This window comes from Aulostomus chinensis, chromosome 22, assembly GCF_037954235.1.
Source record: "Aulostomus chinensis isolate RoL2024-O1b breed Wild chromosome 22, RoL_Achi_v1.0, whole genome shotgun sequence".
Classification (NCBI taxonomy): Eukaryota; Metazoa; Chordata; class Actinopteri; order Syngnathiformes; family Aulostomidae; genus Aulostomus; species Aulostomus chinensis.
Genome location: NC_141341.1, coordinates 3,433,064 through 3,448,249, shown reverse-complemented (window position 1 = coordinate 3,448,249; position 15,186 = coordinate 3,433,064). Strand labels below are relative to the sequence as shown.

General features: G+C 47.4%; 2 protein-coding genes across 2 annotated transcripts; both read right to left on the bottom strand.

Annotated features, from left to right (window-relative positions):
* Window positions 1–1,272: 1,272 nt before the first annotated feature.
* On the bottom strand, window positions 1,273–6,956 carry LOC147240395 (elongation factor 1-alpha-like). The gene is made up of 8 exons (XM_086194146.1): window positions 6,794–6,956; window positions 5,973–6,125; window positions 4,278–4,457; window positions 3,891–4,187; window positions 3,660–3,810; window positions 3,326–3,582; window positions 2,819–3,053; window positions 1,273–1,643 (listed from the first exon to the last, which is right to left on the bottom strand). The coding sequence occupies exons 2-8, from the start codon at window positions 6,114–6,116 to the stop codon at window positions 1,522–1,524; spliced, it is 1,386 nt and encodes a 461-aa protein (XP_086050272.1). The 5' UTR covers window positions 6,117–6,125; window positions 6,794–6,956; the 3' UTR covers window positions 1,273–1,521.
* A 132-nt stretch (window positions 6,957–7,088) lies between these two features.
* On the bottom strand, window positions 7,089–10,579 carry LOC147240394 (elongation factor 1-alpha). Its single transcript, XM_086194145.1, has 8 exons — window positions 10,413–10,579; window positions 9,468–9,622; window positions 8,911–9,090; window positions 8,524–8,820; window positions 8,293–8,443; window positions 7,959–8,215; window positions 7,634–7,868; window positions 7,089–7,546 (listed from the first exon to the last, which is right to left on the bottom strand). The coding sequence occupies exons 2-8, from the start codon at window positions 9,609–9,611 to the stop codon at window positions 7,425–7,427; spliced, it is 1,386 nt and encodes a 461-aa protein (XP_086050271.1). The 5' UTR covers window positions 9,612–9,622; window positions 10,413–10,579; the 3' UTR covers window positions 7,089–7,424.
* Between the last annotated feature and the right edge of the window lie 4,607 nt (window positions 10,580–15,186).

Below are 15,186 nucleotides of genomic sequence, written 5' to 3'. Positions count from 1 at the left end.
CCTGCCATGGACAGGTGACCTGTCCAGGGTGAACCCCGCCTCTCACCTGAAGGCTCCACCCCCACCCTTAACAGGATGAGGGGTAGAAAATGGATGGATGGATGGTTCTTTTTGACTTTACAAAAGTTATCAGACCAAATGGGTCAAACTATGACAGGGGATTTAACCATTTTATGGGGGATGTGTTATACTCACAACTATTAGTTCACAATTTAACACAACTGGGTAAGCTAAAGGTGGAGCGCCGATGATGTAAACGTGCATCAACAGTTGTAATAATTGTCACTGCCAGAAGATAGAGACAAAAACACTTCACGGTAGCTTGCAGACTTAGCCAAGCCAAAGTGGTACTGTAGCAGAGTACAGGTTTGCTAGCACTGTTGTTAAGGGAAATTCCTGATATAAGTTTTCGGGTTATTATAGTTTAACCACTGTATAGAAGTAGAGGAACAAGTAGAAGAAAGGGCGTAGTTTAATGCCATATTAACCCACTTTAACAGGTTATCATTTCATCATCATGAGATAAGAAGATTAGTTATGGCGTCACAATGAGGTGATGTCCAGCTATTGTGTAATAACAGAAAGTTGCATAAATTGCTCACCTATTCAAGAGAGTAGGAGTGCCACATATATAGTATATTTGTATTTATATAAAATGAATCAGCTCATTAATATGTCCCTCAGTGGAGGCTGCACACAAGCAGAAACAGCATCATCAGCATCTGACAAGACGACAACCTCCCCTCCACAGAACACTGGAGTGAGATGACTAACTTCATCAGAAACTAGATAAGGGGACCAGAATGTTGTCATGGTTACTGAATGATCTACCAGAGATGTTGCCTGGCAACACCAGGGCTGTCTTGTTCGCACATTTTCATCTTAATCATATGCTGAAGTTTTCAGGCCGCCATCCACGCATGTGGCACTCTTATTGTAGGTAAAAAATGTGATGACCTTAATACCTCCTCCTTCATGTTGAGCGTGACATTTGAGGGCCTCACACACACACACACACACACACACACACACACATTACACCAATGAACGCATGTCACAGTTACCTTTATGTACCTGGATTGGTCAATTGGAACAGTGTCTTTTGAATTCATGACAAGTAAATCTCAAAAATCTGTTCATGGAAAACCTGGTGAACCATTTTCTCATCTACAGAGGAAGTTAGAAATGTGTTTCTTAAGAGTGACTGAGTTGAGGCGGCATGTTGATGTGTTTATGTTTTCTGCTGCAATCACAAAAACACAAGGAAGGAAGTGCTTCACTTTGGCAATGTTTAAGATTTTTATTGTTTCGGTTTCAGCTTAATCTCATCACAGTTTTCCCAAAAGGCCCTCCTTTCCTGCGGAAACTTTTGCGATGGGTTTTAATCAGCATAAGCCAGTCCTTGAGTAGAGAGCTCTGCCTCAGAGATGACGGTGCTGAGTGGCAGGAGAGACAAGGGGATGGGGCAGCCCACTGCAGCTGCTGAGGCATGACATGTTGTTGGGCACCCTGCATGACAATTCATTTCTTCTGTGCCTTCTGTGCAGCCTTGGTGACCTTTCCGCTTCCCATAGCGCTCTTTTCAACGCTCTTGATGACACCGACAGCCACGGTCTGCCTCATGTCACGCACAGCGAAGCGACCTGGGAGGACGAGATGAGGATTCAAGAGTCAGGGAGGAGCTTCGGTGATTTATCAGAAATACATACTTTGACTACCTGAGTGGTACTGTTGTGTCATGTTGGCATTTGTCTTTATCAGAAAACAAGCAAAGACTGAAGTCGTGTTAGCACATGTTGCTGTATTCTGGATCACGGACTGCGACTGAGAGGGAGCCGAGTCCTGGAAGGACCAGTAGCTGACAATTTAGAGCCCAGCTTTCAAATGTGTGTCTGTGATTTGTCTGGCGAGGTTGTTCTGAAAGGAGCGTTGTTACGGTGTAATAATATGAAGGGGACTGGGCTGCCTCTCAGATCCGCTGCTAATGGGATTTGGTGATGCGATCGTCAGCGCCAGGATGGAGGCGTAACAACGTAAGAATACACAGGAAGTGCGCTGGGCTTTGAACATCCATGGCCGCAGCTGACATGCTCTCAACCCGGCCGTGCAGAACTCTCACAAACCCTGCTGCCTCGAAAGGAAAGGATGATTTTGGATTTGGACTTGTTACTTGATTCTATCTGTATTGTTCCTTTTTCCTGACATATTGTTGTTATTTTATACTTTTGTTGTTCTTGTGTACATCTTTTAATACATTTGCTCTAAATTTTATGTAGTCATATTACACCAGGATCTCTCTCTTTACTAAATTGTGAAATGTTCATGATTTCATTAAGGTGGCTTGAAATAAGACTGCTAGGTTTTCTGACCCTCCCTCTCCTCGATGTTTCTGTTGTCTCTCTGTAACATTTTTGTGCGTTTAATCTTGTGCAAAGTCTTTGCAGGATAATCACCGCCCCGCTTCACGAGGCAAGGTGCCGGAGACGTCAGTGAATCCAAGCTCGACTAAAGACATGTCTGCAGACTTCCATCTATGAAGACTTTCATCAGCTGGACGAGCAGAAGGTAAAGTGAAGCCTGCAGTGCCCCACCTATGAATCTTGATGACATTGATTCTTATTAACCATAACAAAGAGTGGTTTATCAGAGAGACGACCAGCAGCAGAACTGTGGGTCAGATGACCTCAGTCATGAGCTCAGCGGCATTCAGATGTACAAGAGCAGACTGGGGAGCAGCAGCCATCTGATTGAAAATGAAACCTCATTTACAGATTTTATCTGCCATTAAAAAAAAGACGACAAACAGCGTTTCACTCACCCAGCGCGGCAAAGTCGGAAAAGGCTTCCACAACCATGGGTTTAGATGGAGTCAGCTTGACAATGGCTGCATCTCCAGACTTGACAAACTGGGGGTTGTCCTCAAGCTTCTTGCCAGAACGACGGTCAATCTTCTCGATGAGCTCCTTGAACTTGCAGGCAATGTGAGCGGTGTGGCAGTCCAGCACGGGGGCATAGCCCTCGTTGATCTGGCCAGGGTGGTTCAGGATGATGACCTGTGTAGGATGAGACCAGCGGAGATGGAGAAGAAGATTACAGTGTTGTCTTCTACAAGAGAAGAGCGCAGCAGACTGAGTGGTCAGACTGAGGTCCTGAGCTGTGTTTGACAGGACTTCACTTCGGTTCAAAGGGATAGGCTTTTACCACAAAAAGAAAATGTAACTTACTCTTTAAATCCGTGACAAACTAGATCCAGCTATCGACATGCCGAGCAAAAAGCCTTTGTCTTTCGTTCTCTGTGTCAAGTCTGTTTTTTCCTCTGACTCACCTGAGCTTTGAAGCTATCAGCAGCCTTCGGTGGGTCATTCTTGCTGTCGCCAGCCACATATCCACGACGGATTTCCTTGATGGACACGTTCTTGACGTTGAAGCCCACGTTGTCACCGGGGACAGCCTCAGGCAGAGACTCGTGGTGCATCTCCACAGACTTCACCTCGGTGGTCAGGTTGCAGGGAGCGAAGGTGACAACCATACCAGGCTTCAGGACACCAGTCTCCACACGGCCGACGGGGACAGTTCCAATACCTTAGAGCAGATGACCTTGAATACTCACAATACATAGCTATCAGTTTTCTTAGTGTGTATGTCCATAAAACATTTACCTCCAATTTTGTAGACATCCTGCAGGGGCAGACGGAGGGGCTTCTCAGTGGGGCGAGTGGGGGGCTGGATGGCATCCAGAGCGTCGAACAGGGTGGTTCCACTGGCATTGCTCTCCTTGCGCTCGATCTTCCATCCCTTGAACCAACTCATCTACAAACACATTCAAGGTTAACATCGATACCTCAACCAGGCAGATTAGACAGAGACACATGCAGGTGATGTGTTCTTACCTTGACACTGGTTTCCAGCATGTTGTCTCCGTGCCAACCGGAGATTGGGACGAAGGCGACGGCAGCTGGGTTGTAGCCGATCTTCTTGATGTAGATGCTCACTTCCTTAGTGATTTCTTCAAAACGGGTCTGGCTGTAAGGGGGCTCGGTGGAGTCCATCTTGTTGACGCCAACGATGAGCTGCTTCACACCGAGGGTGAAGGCCAGCAGGGCGTGCTCGCGGGTCTGGCCGTTCTTGGAGATACCAGCCTCGAACTCACCAACACCAGCAGCAACGATCAGCACAGCGCAGTCAGCCTGGAATGACAGTAGCTTGGATTAAATAAAAAACCCCACTGACAGCTGAAACATCTCAGCTTCAGATGTACACTGAAGCAGCAAGATTACCTGAGAGGTACCGGTGATCATGTTCTTGATGAAATCCCTGTGTCCAGGAGCATCGATGATGGTCACGTAGTACTTGCTGGTCTCAAACTTCCACAGAGCGATGTCAATGGTGATACCACGCTCACGCTCGGCCTTCAGCTTGTCCAGCACCCAGGCGTACTTGAAGGAGCCCTTGCCCATCTATTCACAAGGAATAAGCTGAATGAAGAGAAGCTACAGATAAAGAGGCCTGCAGGCTCGTGACCTTCCTAGAAGTACCACCAACTACCCTTGGAGGATCACACGGTTTTTAAATGGGTGACCGCTGTAAACAGCACATCCTGACACACCTGGTGGGTAACTGCACTCTCTTCAGGTTTCACCGTGGTAGCTGAGTAGGAGCAATGACAGAGCTTCAGTTCATCCACCGGGCTCAAAAAATATGATCTCACATCTTTAAAAACAACAACAACAAAAACCCTGACAGTCATTTTGGGTTAAACGGACTTAAACCCAGTCTTTTATTTTGCAAAATAATGTCCAGTGGATCAGTGTTTCTTAACAAATGAATAAAGATTTAGATAATTAATCTAGGGGCTGCACGGTGGTGCAGTGGTCAGCACTGTGGCCTCACACCAAGAAGGTTCCAGGTTCGAGTCCCGGCTCCATCACAGGGTCTTTCTGTGTGAGTCTCCATGTTCTCCCTGTTCCTGCGTGGGTTCTCTCTGGTACTCCAGCTTCCTCCCACAGTCCAAAGACATCAAGAGGGGACGAGGCTGATTGATACTCTAAATTGACCGTAGGTGTGGCTGTGAGTGTGAATGGTTGTCTGTCTCTATGTGTTGGCCCTGCGATGGACTGGCGACCTGTCCAGGGTGAACCCGCCTCTCGCCTGTAGATGCTGGGATAGGCTCCACCCCCCACGACCCTTACTACTCAGGAATAAGCGGAAGACGACGATGGATAATTAATCTAAAGATATATTTAAAAACAACAAACATATCAATCGGTGTCAGTTTAGTGTTTGACACTTGAACACTCAAAGGAATTAACCTAAGTTATGCCACCCGGCCCTGCATTTTATGTGATGCTAATCGCAGGGATGGAAGCTCAGTCTTCAGCTCTAAGCTGCAGAGACAGTTTACCCCGAGTGTCTTCACAGCGATTTAATGCCAATCGCAACTTTAATCTGGCAGATGTTACTGATTCAGTTCAATCTCCAATTTGACTTGGATCAGTCCTGCTGTGTGACACATCCTATGGCTTTAAAAAAAAAAAAAAAGTTCTCGGATTTATTTCCCATTTTTCCAAAAAACAGACGGTGTAAGTCATAAGGAATCATAGTTGTCCATTACACAATTTTAATATATTATTACAGTGATGCGTTCATTACAGAATGAGTGTTGATTTTTAAAACAAATTTGGTGATTTACTCCATATGGCTCTTTTCACGGCAGACATCTGTCACAAGTTGGTAACGTGTAAAAGTTACTGTTACGATGAAGCTCACTCGAGAAGAGCACTGGGTATGTACTTTATAAAGAGTACACATGTTTGAACGGCAGGGGGCAGTACGAACCAACATGTATCAGGGACTAGTTCCACCGCCACACCCGTCCGTCTCATGAGTCACTTCAACTACTTCCCTCCGTGACAAGAAACACGGTGTGGATGGTTTGAAACCCAAGTCGATACCCGATTTATTCAAATACCAACCTCGGCAGCCTCCTTCTCAAATTTCTCGATGGTTCTCTTGTCGATTCCTCCGCACTTGTAGATCAAGTGGCCGGTGGTGGTGGACTTGCCGGAGTCGACATGGCCAATAACCACGATGTTTATGTGGGTCTTTTCCTTTCCCATTTCGATGGACTGGTTACAAACAACAGTGTATGTAGGTGTTTACACAGGATCAAATTGTTTCACACGGTAATTACACACACAACACCGCTCTGGCTCGGCGCAGTCACGTCTCACCGCGATGTGGCATCACTTGCCATTTCACAACTCGCTCACGAGCGTTAGCTAACGGTTACTGAATCAGATCGACCAAAACTGTCAACGCAGTTCTTCAAAACGTTTTTTTCCGTCGCTACTGGTGTAATGAGTCTCAACTTAAGACGTTTAATCAAGAAAAAAAAACGTGCGTGTGACGTCCTCGGTGCTCGTCCGCGGCACCGGTGAGTCACGCGCCATGTGCTCCGCCGCCGGCTCGTCGGGCCTCCATATTGCGGCGCGAGTGCAGGGCCGCCATGTTCTCAAGCGAGCGCGCTCCCGACGCATGATTGGCAGCTCTGGGCTGACAGAACACAAGTTCACGAAGAAGAGACGAAAACGAATGGAAGGGGGAAATCAGTCAGTTCAATTTGAGTTTCAATTTTTCTGGTAATTAGCTTGCACGGGTTGTATGTAGCAGTCTGGAAAGCGTCAGTTTTTCTCAAGCCCATGGTACATTCTCAAAGCTCTTCTGTCCTTCGTTCTCATGTCTGAGTCCAGCAACAACTAAGGTTTTGTTTTGTTTTGTTTTTTTTAAGACTCACCTGAGCTCAGCAGCTACCAAGGAGTCCCTGGTTGGTTGGGGTGAGGAAAAACAAAGGGCTGAGACAAAGGTGCGCTGGGGTTTTATACCCAGCCTGGGAAGTAGGAGGGCGGTTTCAAGCTCCAGTTGCTGTCAGACAGGAATGTAAGCATTATTGGCTAGGACTGCAGAACCAGTTATTGGAGGACTCGTTCCTCCCCGACAGAATTTAACGACGGCCACGCCGCAGGACAGTGGTTTCCTACATCTGACAAACTAGAAAAGAATCAAAAAAATTTGAGGGATGAGACGAGCTGTGTCGATTTTTTCAAAGACATTTATTTTATTAGTTACCAGCAGCTTTCTTTCCAATCAATTGTGGCATTTTAACGTCAAAGATACAGTTCTAAACCATTTCCAACTTAAACTTAACTGAGAAGAGGCACTGTCATGTGATTCAGGTAAGTGACAATGCCACATTGTTCTTTTTTCCTGCGAAAACTTTTGCGATGGGTTTTAATCAGCATAAGCCAGTCCTTGAGTAGAGAGCTCTGCCTCAGAAAAGATGATCCAGGGTGGGGAGAAGATCGAGGGGATGGGGTGGCCCGCTGCTGCCGGCACACGTCTCGTTGTTCGATGTCCTCTACGTCCATTCATTTCTTCTTCTGGGCCTTCTCTGCAGCCTTGGTTGTCTTTCCGCTTACTTCCTTGGTTTCAACTTGCTTGATGACACCGACAGCCACCGTCTGCCTCATGTCACGCACAGCGAAACGACCTGGGACGGGAACAGAAGTCAATTTTAACATTTGGCGCTGATCATAATACCGATCTACCACATGGAAATCAGTGAAGAAAATCTTACCAAGGGGAGGGTAGTTTGAGAAGGGTTCCACAACCATGGGCTTCTGTGGAATCAGCTTGACAATGGCTGCATCTCCAGACTTGACGAACTTGGGGTTGTCCTCAAGCTTCTTGCCAGAACGACGGTCAATCTTCTCGATGAGCTCCTTGAACTTGCAGGCAATGTGAGCGGTGTGGCAGTCCAGCACGGGGGCATAGCCCTCGTTGATCTGGCCAGGGTGGTTCAGGATGATGACCTGTTTGGACAGTCAGCAAGGACATTAACTCCAACCTGAACAATCTTTTTTTTTCAATGTTCAATCACAATTTGTGTTCACAATACCAACCTGAGCGTTGAAGCTATCAGCAGCCTTTGGTGGGTCATTCTTGCTGTCGCCAGCCACATATCCACGACGGATTTCCTTGACGGACACGTTCTTGACGTTGAAGCCCACGTTGTCACCAGGGACAGCCTCAGGCAGAGACTCGTGGTGCATCTCCACAGACTTCACCTCGGTGGTCAGGTTGCAGGGAGCGAAGGTGACAACCATACCAGGCTTCAGGACACCAGTCTCCACACGGCCGACGGGGACAGTTCCAATACCTTAGAGCAGATGACCTTGAATACTCACAATACATAGCTATCAGTTTTCTTAGTGTGTATGTCCATAAAACATTTACCTCCAATTTTGTAGACATCCTGCAGGGGCAGACGGAGGGGCTTCTCAGTGGGGCGAGAGGGGGGCAGGATGGCATCCAGAGCCTCCAGCAGGGTGGTTCCACTGGCGTTGCCCTCCTTGCGCTCGATCTTCCATCCCTTGAACCAACTCATCTACAAACACATTCAAGGTTAACATCGATACCTCAACCAGGCAGATTAGACAGAGACACATGCAGGTGATGTGTTCTTACCTTTTCACTGGTTTCCAGCATGTTGTCTCCGTGCCAACCGGAGATTGGGACGAAGGCGACGGCAGCTGGGTTGTAGCCGATCTTCTTGATGTAGGTGCTCACTTCCTTAGTGATTTCTTCAAAACGGGCCTGGCTGTAAGGGGGCTCGGTGGAGTCCATCTTGTTGACGCCAACGATGAGCTGCTTCACACCGAGGGTGAAGGCCAGCAGGGCGTGCTCGCGGGTCTGGCCGTTCTTGGAGATACCAGCCTCGAACTCACCAACACCAGCAGCGACGATCAGCACAGCGCAGTCAGCCTGGAATGACAGTAGCTTGGATTAAATAAAAAACCCCACTGACAGCTGAATCATCTCAGCTTCAGATGTACACTGAAGCAGCAAGATTACCTGAGAGGTACCGGTGATCATGTTCTTGATGAAATCCCTGTGTCCAGGAGCATCGATGATGGTCACGTAGTACTTGCTGGTCTCAAACTTCCACAGAGCGATGTCAATGGTGATACCACGCTCACGCTCGGCCTTCAGCTTGTCCAGCACCCAGGCGTACTTGAAGGAGCCCTTGCCCATCTAAGACGCAATTTTGAGATTCATGAATCCAGATCTGAGACAGCCAGAAGCAGAGTGGTACCCATAATAGGACAACTTTTTTTTAGCAAATCCATATTAAATGATACTGGGAATGTTACATTTCAACCAAAATACATGTACATGTGTCAAAAAAGTGAAAAAAAAATATATAAAAAGTGATTAAGTGCATTTTCCTTCTCCAGGCTCTGAATAATAAAGTGCACCGTCACCATCTGCTTCTCGCGGTAAGCCCCACCCCGCGCGCGCGCACACGGTTACACCCTAGTGCCGGGTAGCAGGGCTCGCGGTAGGCACGCTGGCGCCGCCATCTTGGAATGGCTGCTAACGGTTAACAGAGCTCAGATCGGATCACTCACCTCGGCGGCTTCCTTCTCGAACTTCTCGATGGTTCTCTTGTCGATTCCTCCGCACTTGTAGATCAAGTGGCCGGTGGAGGTGGACTTGCCGGAGTCGACATGGCCAATGACCACGATGTTTATGTGGATCTTTTCCTTTCCCATTGTTGTATGTTCTGTCGTACAAAATAAAAAAACACATTAAATTTATTTGCTTTTCTAGCCTGGACTAATTAGCTTAGCTAATGATTACCCACTAGATAGCATTCAGTTTCATACCGAGACGTCGTGAGGGGTGACATTAAAAGTGATACACACAACTGTTCTCCCCATCATGGGCACATTCAGTAATATTTTAATTTAAAAACGCCGGGCACTGAGACGGGATACCGCCTTTCATGGTAGTTACGCAGCGGTTACTACTTTTAAGCCGCTACATGCGGCAGCTGCTACTAGGCCTCACCGGGCCACAGGCGAGGCAGAGACACGTGTTACATACCGCGGGGCCACGTCATGTAAGACACCGAGAATAGTTCTGAAGTCGTTTTGTTTAAGCTTGTTCAGGTATGTAGCCGAATGACGGTCCGGTAGTTCGGGAGGGAGGGATGCCACTCCGCATCCTCGGAGGCTCAATTTCCCCAGCCCCCTTTGTTCCCTCAGCCCCGGGCTCTGTCCTCCCTCATTACCGCTGTCGCGTGAAACACATCCGGGCTTGTAAAATATTACGATTGACGGAGGCCAAGGCCTGAGGCAACGGTAGAATCAGAATCACCAGCCGTGGTTGAATAAAATGTTTTAAATCCACAGGTTATTCTCGAGTATTACATAACAAGAGGGGCAAAGTTCAATATTTAAAGTATTAAATCCTAAAAAGGGACGGCCAGTGCCGTGGTATAGATTGTTAACCACCAGAGATTAAAGGCCGTTCTGTCTGATCGCCTAACGGAAGGATGGAGCACGACTTACCGGTGTTTCAGGGTTTCACGGCCAAAGCTGCTGCCCCTTGCCAGCTAACAGAAAGAGGAAGAGCCGTGATGGCCTGGGTGGTTTTATACCGAATGGGGGGCGGCCTGATTTCCCTTGACCCTCCTCGATGTAAACCCCGCAAATCACACACATTGCTTCATCAAACGTCACCGGATGGTGCGTCTCAATGTGGTTCCGGTCGGTCCTGACAGCTAGGAACGTCAATGCGGAGATGACCGTGATGGTGCTCGAACACGGTCAGAAACAGCCGTTAGTTCAAACACAGCATTTATGAAATAACGGTGAAGGGTTGATGGGGTGGGAAAGAATCGCTCTGACCCCCCCCCCCTCCACACACACACACACACACACACACACACACACACACACACACACACACACACACACAGTTGTTTTCATGACATACTCATTTTAACCCTGTCTATGCCTGGTTTTAACCAGTGTGTTGAGCGATCAGAACACAGGAGGACAGTGAGATGCACTGCTGCTGACGCCTGTGTCCGATACACGGCTCCGGAGTCACCCTGGCTGACCACTTGCGTTCAGTCCAGTAACAGAATTCACATCAGTCTTTTGCCAAGTTGTTTCCAGCAAGCGGACACAAGGAAAACCAGCAGGTCCTGATTTTTCCTGTTTCATCCTTGATGGAGATGCTTATGCTTTTCACTGTGTGTCCAAGGCTGCATCAACAAGATCTCCTGGATCACATGTTGTCCAGGTGGCGGATCACATTTGAAATTGAGCCGCTTACTTGGGATCCGACCATCCAAGACACATTGTAACACCAAATGTGGACGGATGTTTTGAAATCAAGTGAGGACGAAGCTCCAGAAACTCACCCCAGGGCACAACCCCGGCCGGCTCGCCATCCAGACGAGGCCGTCTCAGTCCCAGTCAGATTTGCATTCAGGCAAAGCTCAGCCAGATGTGTGTCATGCTGTTTTCTACTCACCTTATCTCCCGCGCATTCAAACTCAAAGCAGACACACACTGAAGTGTTTGATTGAATTAAAGACGGCCTGTGGGGGGGGGGGGGGGGGTCAATGTTGGTGCTACTTTACAAGCAAGGTTAGAAATAAATACCAGCAACTACAAAAATACCAGTAGAGGTTCAATTCTGTAACTTGTTGATGAGAGCAAAGATGCTGATCCTCCCACAAAGAGGCCTGTTGACGCGATGCTGGTACCGGGTCAGAAGGTCGCGTTCAGATATGGAGACAAGACGGGGCAAAGCCAGAGGGGGGGGCGCATTCGTGATCTCCGACACGCTGTCCCTATGTTCATCAGGTTGTTCAAATAAAAATCACAATGTTGCCAGGCATTTTTTCAAATGCAGAGCTTTTTGTAAAATAATTTTAAAAGGACAAACAAATGTACATGGAGGTGCGTGCACGTTTCCCCTATGGGGACGTAAATTAGTTTCCAAACAAGTACTTCCAGTTCTGACACCGTAAAACCTTCACAGCCCCTCATTCACACACTGCTGCCTGTGTCATTACCCTCCAGTGGAGGTACTCAACATGTGAGGCAGGCCTCCCCAGGTGAGAGGTTCCTGGTCTTAAACAGCACAACATGAAAGAATGAGCCTGACTTGGTTACTATGGAGATGCAGTCCTTTTGTTTTTGAAACAGAAGCAAATACAGCTCAGGGCAGACTTGTTTCATCAAGTTGTTGTACTCTGATGTTATGTCCCATCCATTCATCCATCCATCCATCCATCCTGCAGCTTTCAGGTGAGAGGCGGGGTTCACCCTGGACGGATCACCACTGCACCACTGTGCCGCCTGAAGTTATGTAAAAACAACACTATTGGCCGACTATGGCTCAATAGTTGACGTAATAAAGAGTCCATATAGAAATCCAGAAATTAAGCTATAAGTAATGTGGTGGTGGTGGTGGTGTGTGTGTGTGTGTGTGTGTGTGGGGGGGGGGTTTACTGTACTTCAAGCTTACCCAGTTTAATTTAGCATGATGAAGACCGACAATGAGAGCACGTCCACGCCAGGCTGGATAGACTGGACAGCTCTTTGATTACTGTTTTGGCGTCCAAGTGAGTAAATCTCCTGATCCCGGAAGTGTTGAGGGGGGGTCAGAGCTGACGAAGCCCCCTGAAGGCTGCTCTCTACAGGCATCAGCTCCAGGGAAGGTGATGCTATCGAGTGGACGAGCCACCACCAGCGGCGTTGCTGCTGAGTGGAGTTACATTTCAGGGAGGTGCGTGCGAGCAGCAGAGGCTTCAGCAAACCGCTCCAACTTTCTCACTGATGATAAATATAGATCTACCTGACACGGCCAAGGCTGTTGTCACCGCCGTGTGTGTGCGCGCTGAGTGTGTAGTTGGTGACCAGAGACTCTTCAAGAAAGTGACCTGAACGCTGCAGCAAATATTTTCTCCTGCAAAACACGTTTTAAGGAATTAAGATGCGAAGCGTAGAAGAAGCCTGTGATTCTCAGCTTTTCTCAGTTTGTACACGTCCACCAAAATGTTTCCGCTCCGTTTTGCTTTCATCGCAGTCAAAGTGACACTTGTACAAGTGATCCCTGCCTTTGAAGGACCCACGGCACCTTCGCTCGACCTCTGTTGTATTTTTTGTTTCACCACACGGGGAACAAACGCTCAGCATTTGGTTCTCCCAAATTGGTTCTTTGTCAGATATCAAACAGACTCAGGAATGTCTTTTTTTTTTTTTTTTTTTTTTTTACTCATAATGCAATAAAACAAACTGACAAAACACCACTTTGATGTGATTTCTGCAAAGTGTATCGACTGGTTAAATAGTTAACAAGACGAATATAAATGAACAAAGCAGTAACGTACAGTGAATAAACCAGGAACTAGTGAAGGTCATGCAGTCCAAAACATGTAAATCACTGTCTTCTTGAGAGAGAGAATGTGTGTGTGTGTGTGTGTGTGTGTGTGTGTGAGAGAGAGAGAATGTGTGTGTGTGTGTGTGTGTGAGAGAGAGAGAGATATGTGTCTGAGCTACATGCTACTTCCTGCTAACATTTAGCCTTGCTAGCATTCTAACATCTGTTCAGCTCCGACTCCTGACTGTAAAGTGGGGGACTCGTTCGTGACCCTCAGCAGCTCAAATTTAAAGGAAAATAAAAAGTGTTGGTGAACATTTCCAACATTCGATAGGAAGTTATTAAACGTTGGTGCGTAGGCTGATGAGCAGTGCTCCAGAGAACCAGTTAAAAGATTATCCTTGTTTGTCTCAGCTCAAGAACCGGCGGCGTCTATAATGACATGGTGACTGAACACAACTATGAATAACAGCTGACTCCGACAAGAGGGAGGTGTGTGTGTGTGTGTGTGTGTGCGCGCGTGTGTTTCAAAGGGAGGTTGTGATTCAACACACAGACTGGCAGCCAGTCAGTCAGCCGACGTCAGGAATGAGTCACTGGGTGTGAGAGGTAGCCATGGCAACCAAAGAGAGCTGAGCACGTTAGCTATTGACTGGGATGGATTCCATAGATGCTTTTAGCACCTGTTTTTTTTGCGCTACACCAAAACGGAGATGAATCGTCCTCACGACGACAACCTGAGGGGTCATTAGATGATTCGATCTGTTCAGAGTAGGACAAAAAAACAAGCTACCGTCCACTATTTGCTGGTTTGGGTGATCTGAGAGGAGTGGCCAGGCTCCTGTGACGATGGCTCACAAGCTGATAAGTGAAGCGTTACCGAAGCAAGAAGATCTGCCTTGATTGGATATTAAAAAAAAAAAAAAGAAAGATTTTACCAAACTGATCACATCTGATACATCTGATGCAGCCCTGGAAACCAGGAGGGGTCAACTGATCCGCTTGTACTCCCATCAAGAAGAAGGTGGAAATGCACCATCATGAACTGTAAATAAACTCTTTCTGCTGTTTGGTTTCATCATCATCATCATCATCATCATCATCATCAGTCACAACAGAACTAACTGTCATGCTATGATGGTGTCTGCTGGACGGGAGGCCGTAGTGCTGCCAGGAGCAGTGGGGACCCAACAGCCGTCCCCAGGGATCGGGTCGTAGCGACTTCTGCTTCCAACTTAGATTTGAATGTGATTTAAGCCGATCAAAAATGATGGTGAAGGAACGACGTCACGATGACGGAGCGGCGGCAGCGCAATTTCGCGATCTCTCGGGTTCGTTCGAGAGGCGGCGGGAAAAACGACTTTTGAAGAAATGCTTGTTTTCTGAAAGGATTGGATGTGATGTGACATAAATCGCTCTCTGTTCCATCAGGGTCCAAAGGTTCTCCCAGCTGACTGCATGTTTGTTATAATTTATAAAAGTTCATTGTCCCAAATTCGTATCAACACTCACACGTTAACCATTAAGAGTCAAACTCTTCTGTGCATTTCAGTTTCCCCCAGAGACTGAAGGTTGAAATGTGGGTGACAGGTACGCGGTTGCGTGTTTCTCGCTGAATCTGAGTCTTTCTTTGCTCCTGTCGCAATGCTGGATTTGAATTTTCCAGTTAAGCTGGAGCCGTTTGTTTGGTCATCGGCATCGTTCCGCTCCTGCGGCGCCAGATTCATCTTTTCCAGCTCTGAGGAGCGCAGCCTGGCCTGGTCTGTCTGTGTGGGTTGACGGCATCAGAGCCCTGACTGAGTCCCATCAATGCCAACAATCAGAAAATCACATCTCTCAGAGTTTAAGGTGACTCCCCTGAAACTGCAATGTCAGCACAATGTATGTAAAAGCCTTTGGGACAGTTAATGCAAATGAAGCACATTTGCAACACACAGGCTGGCC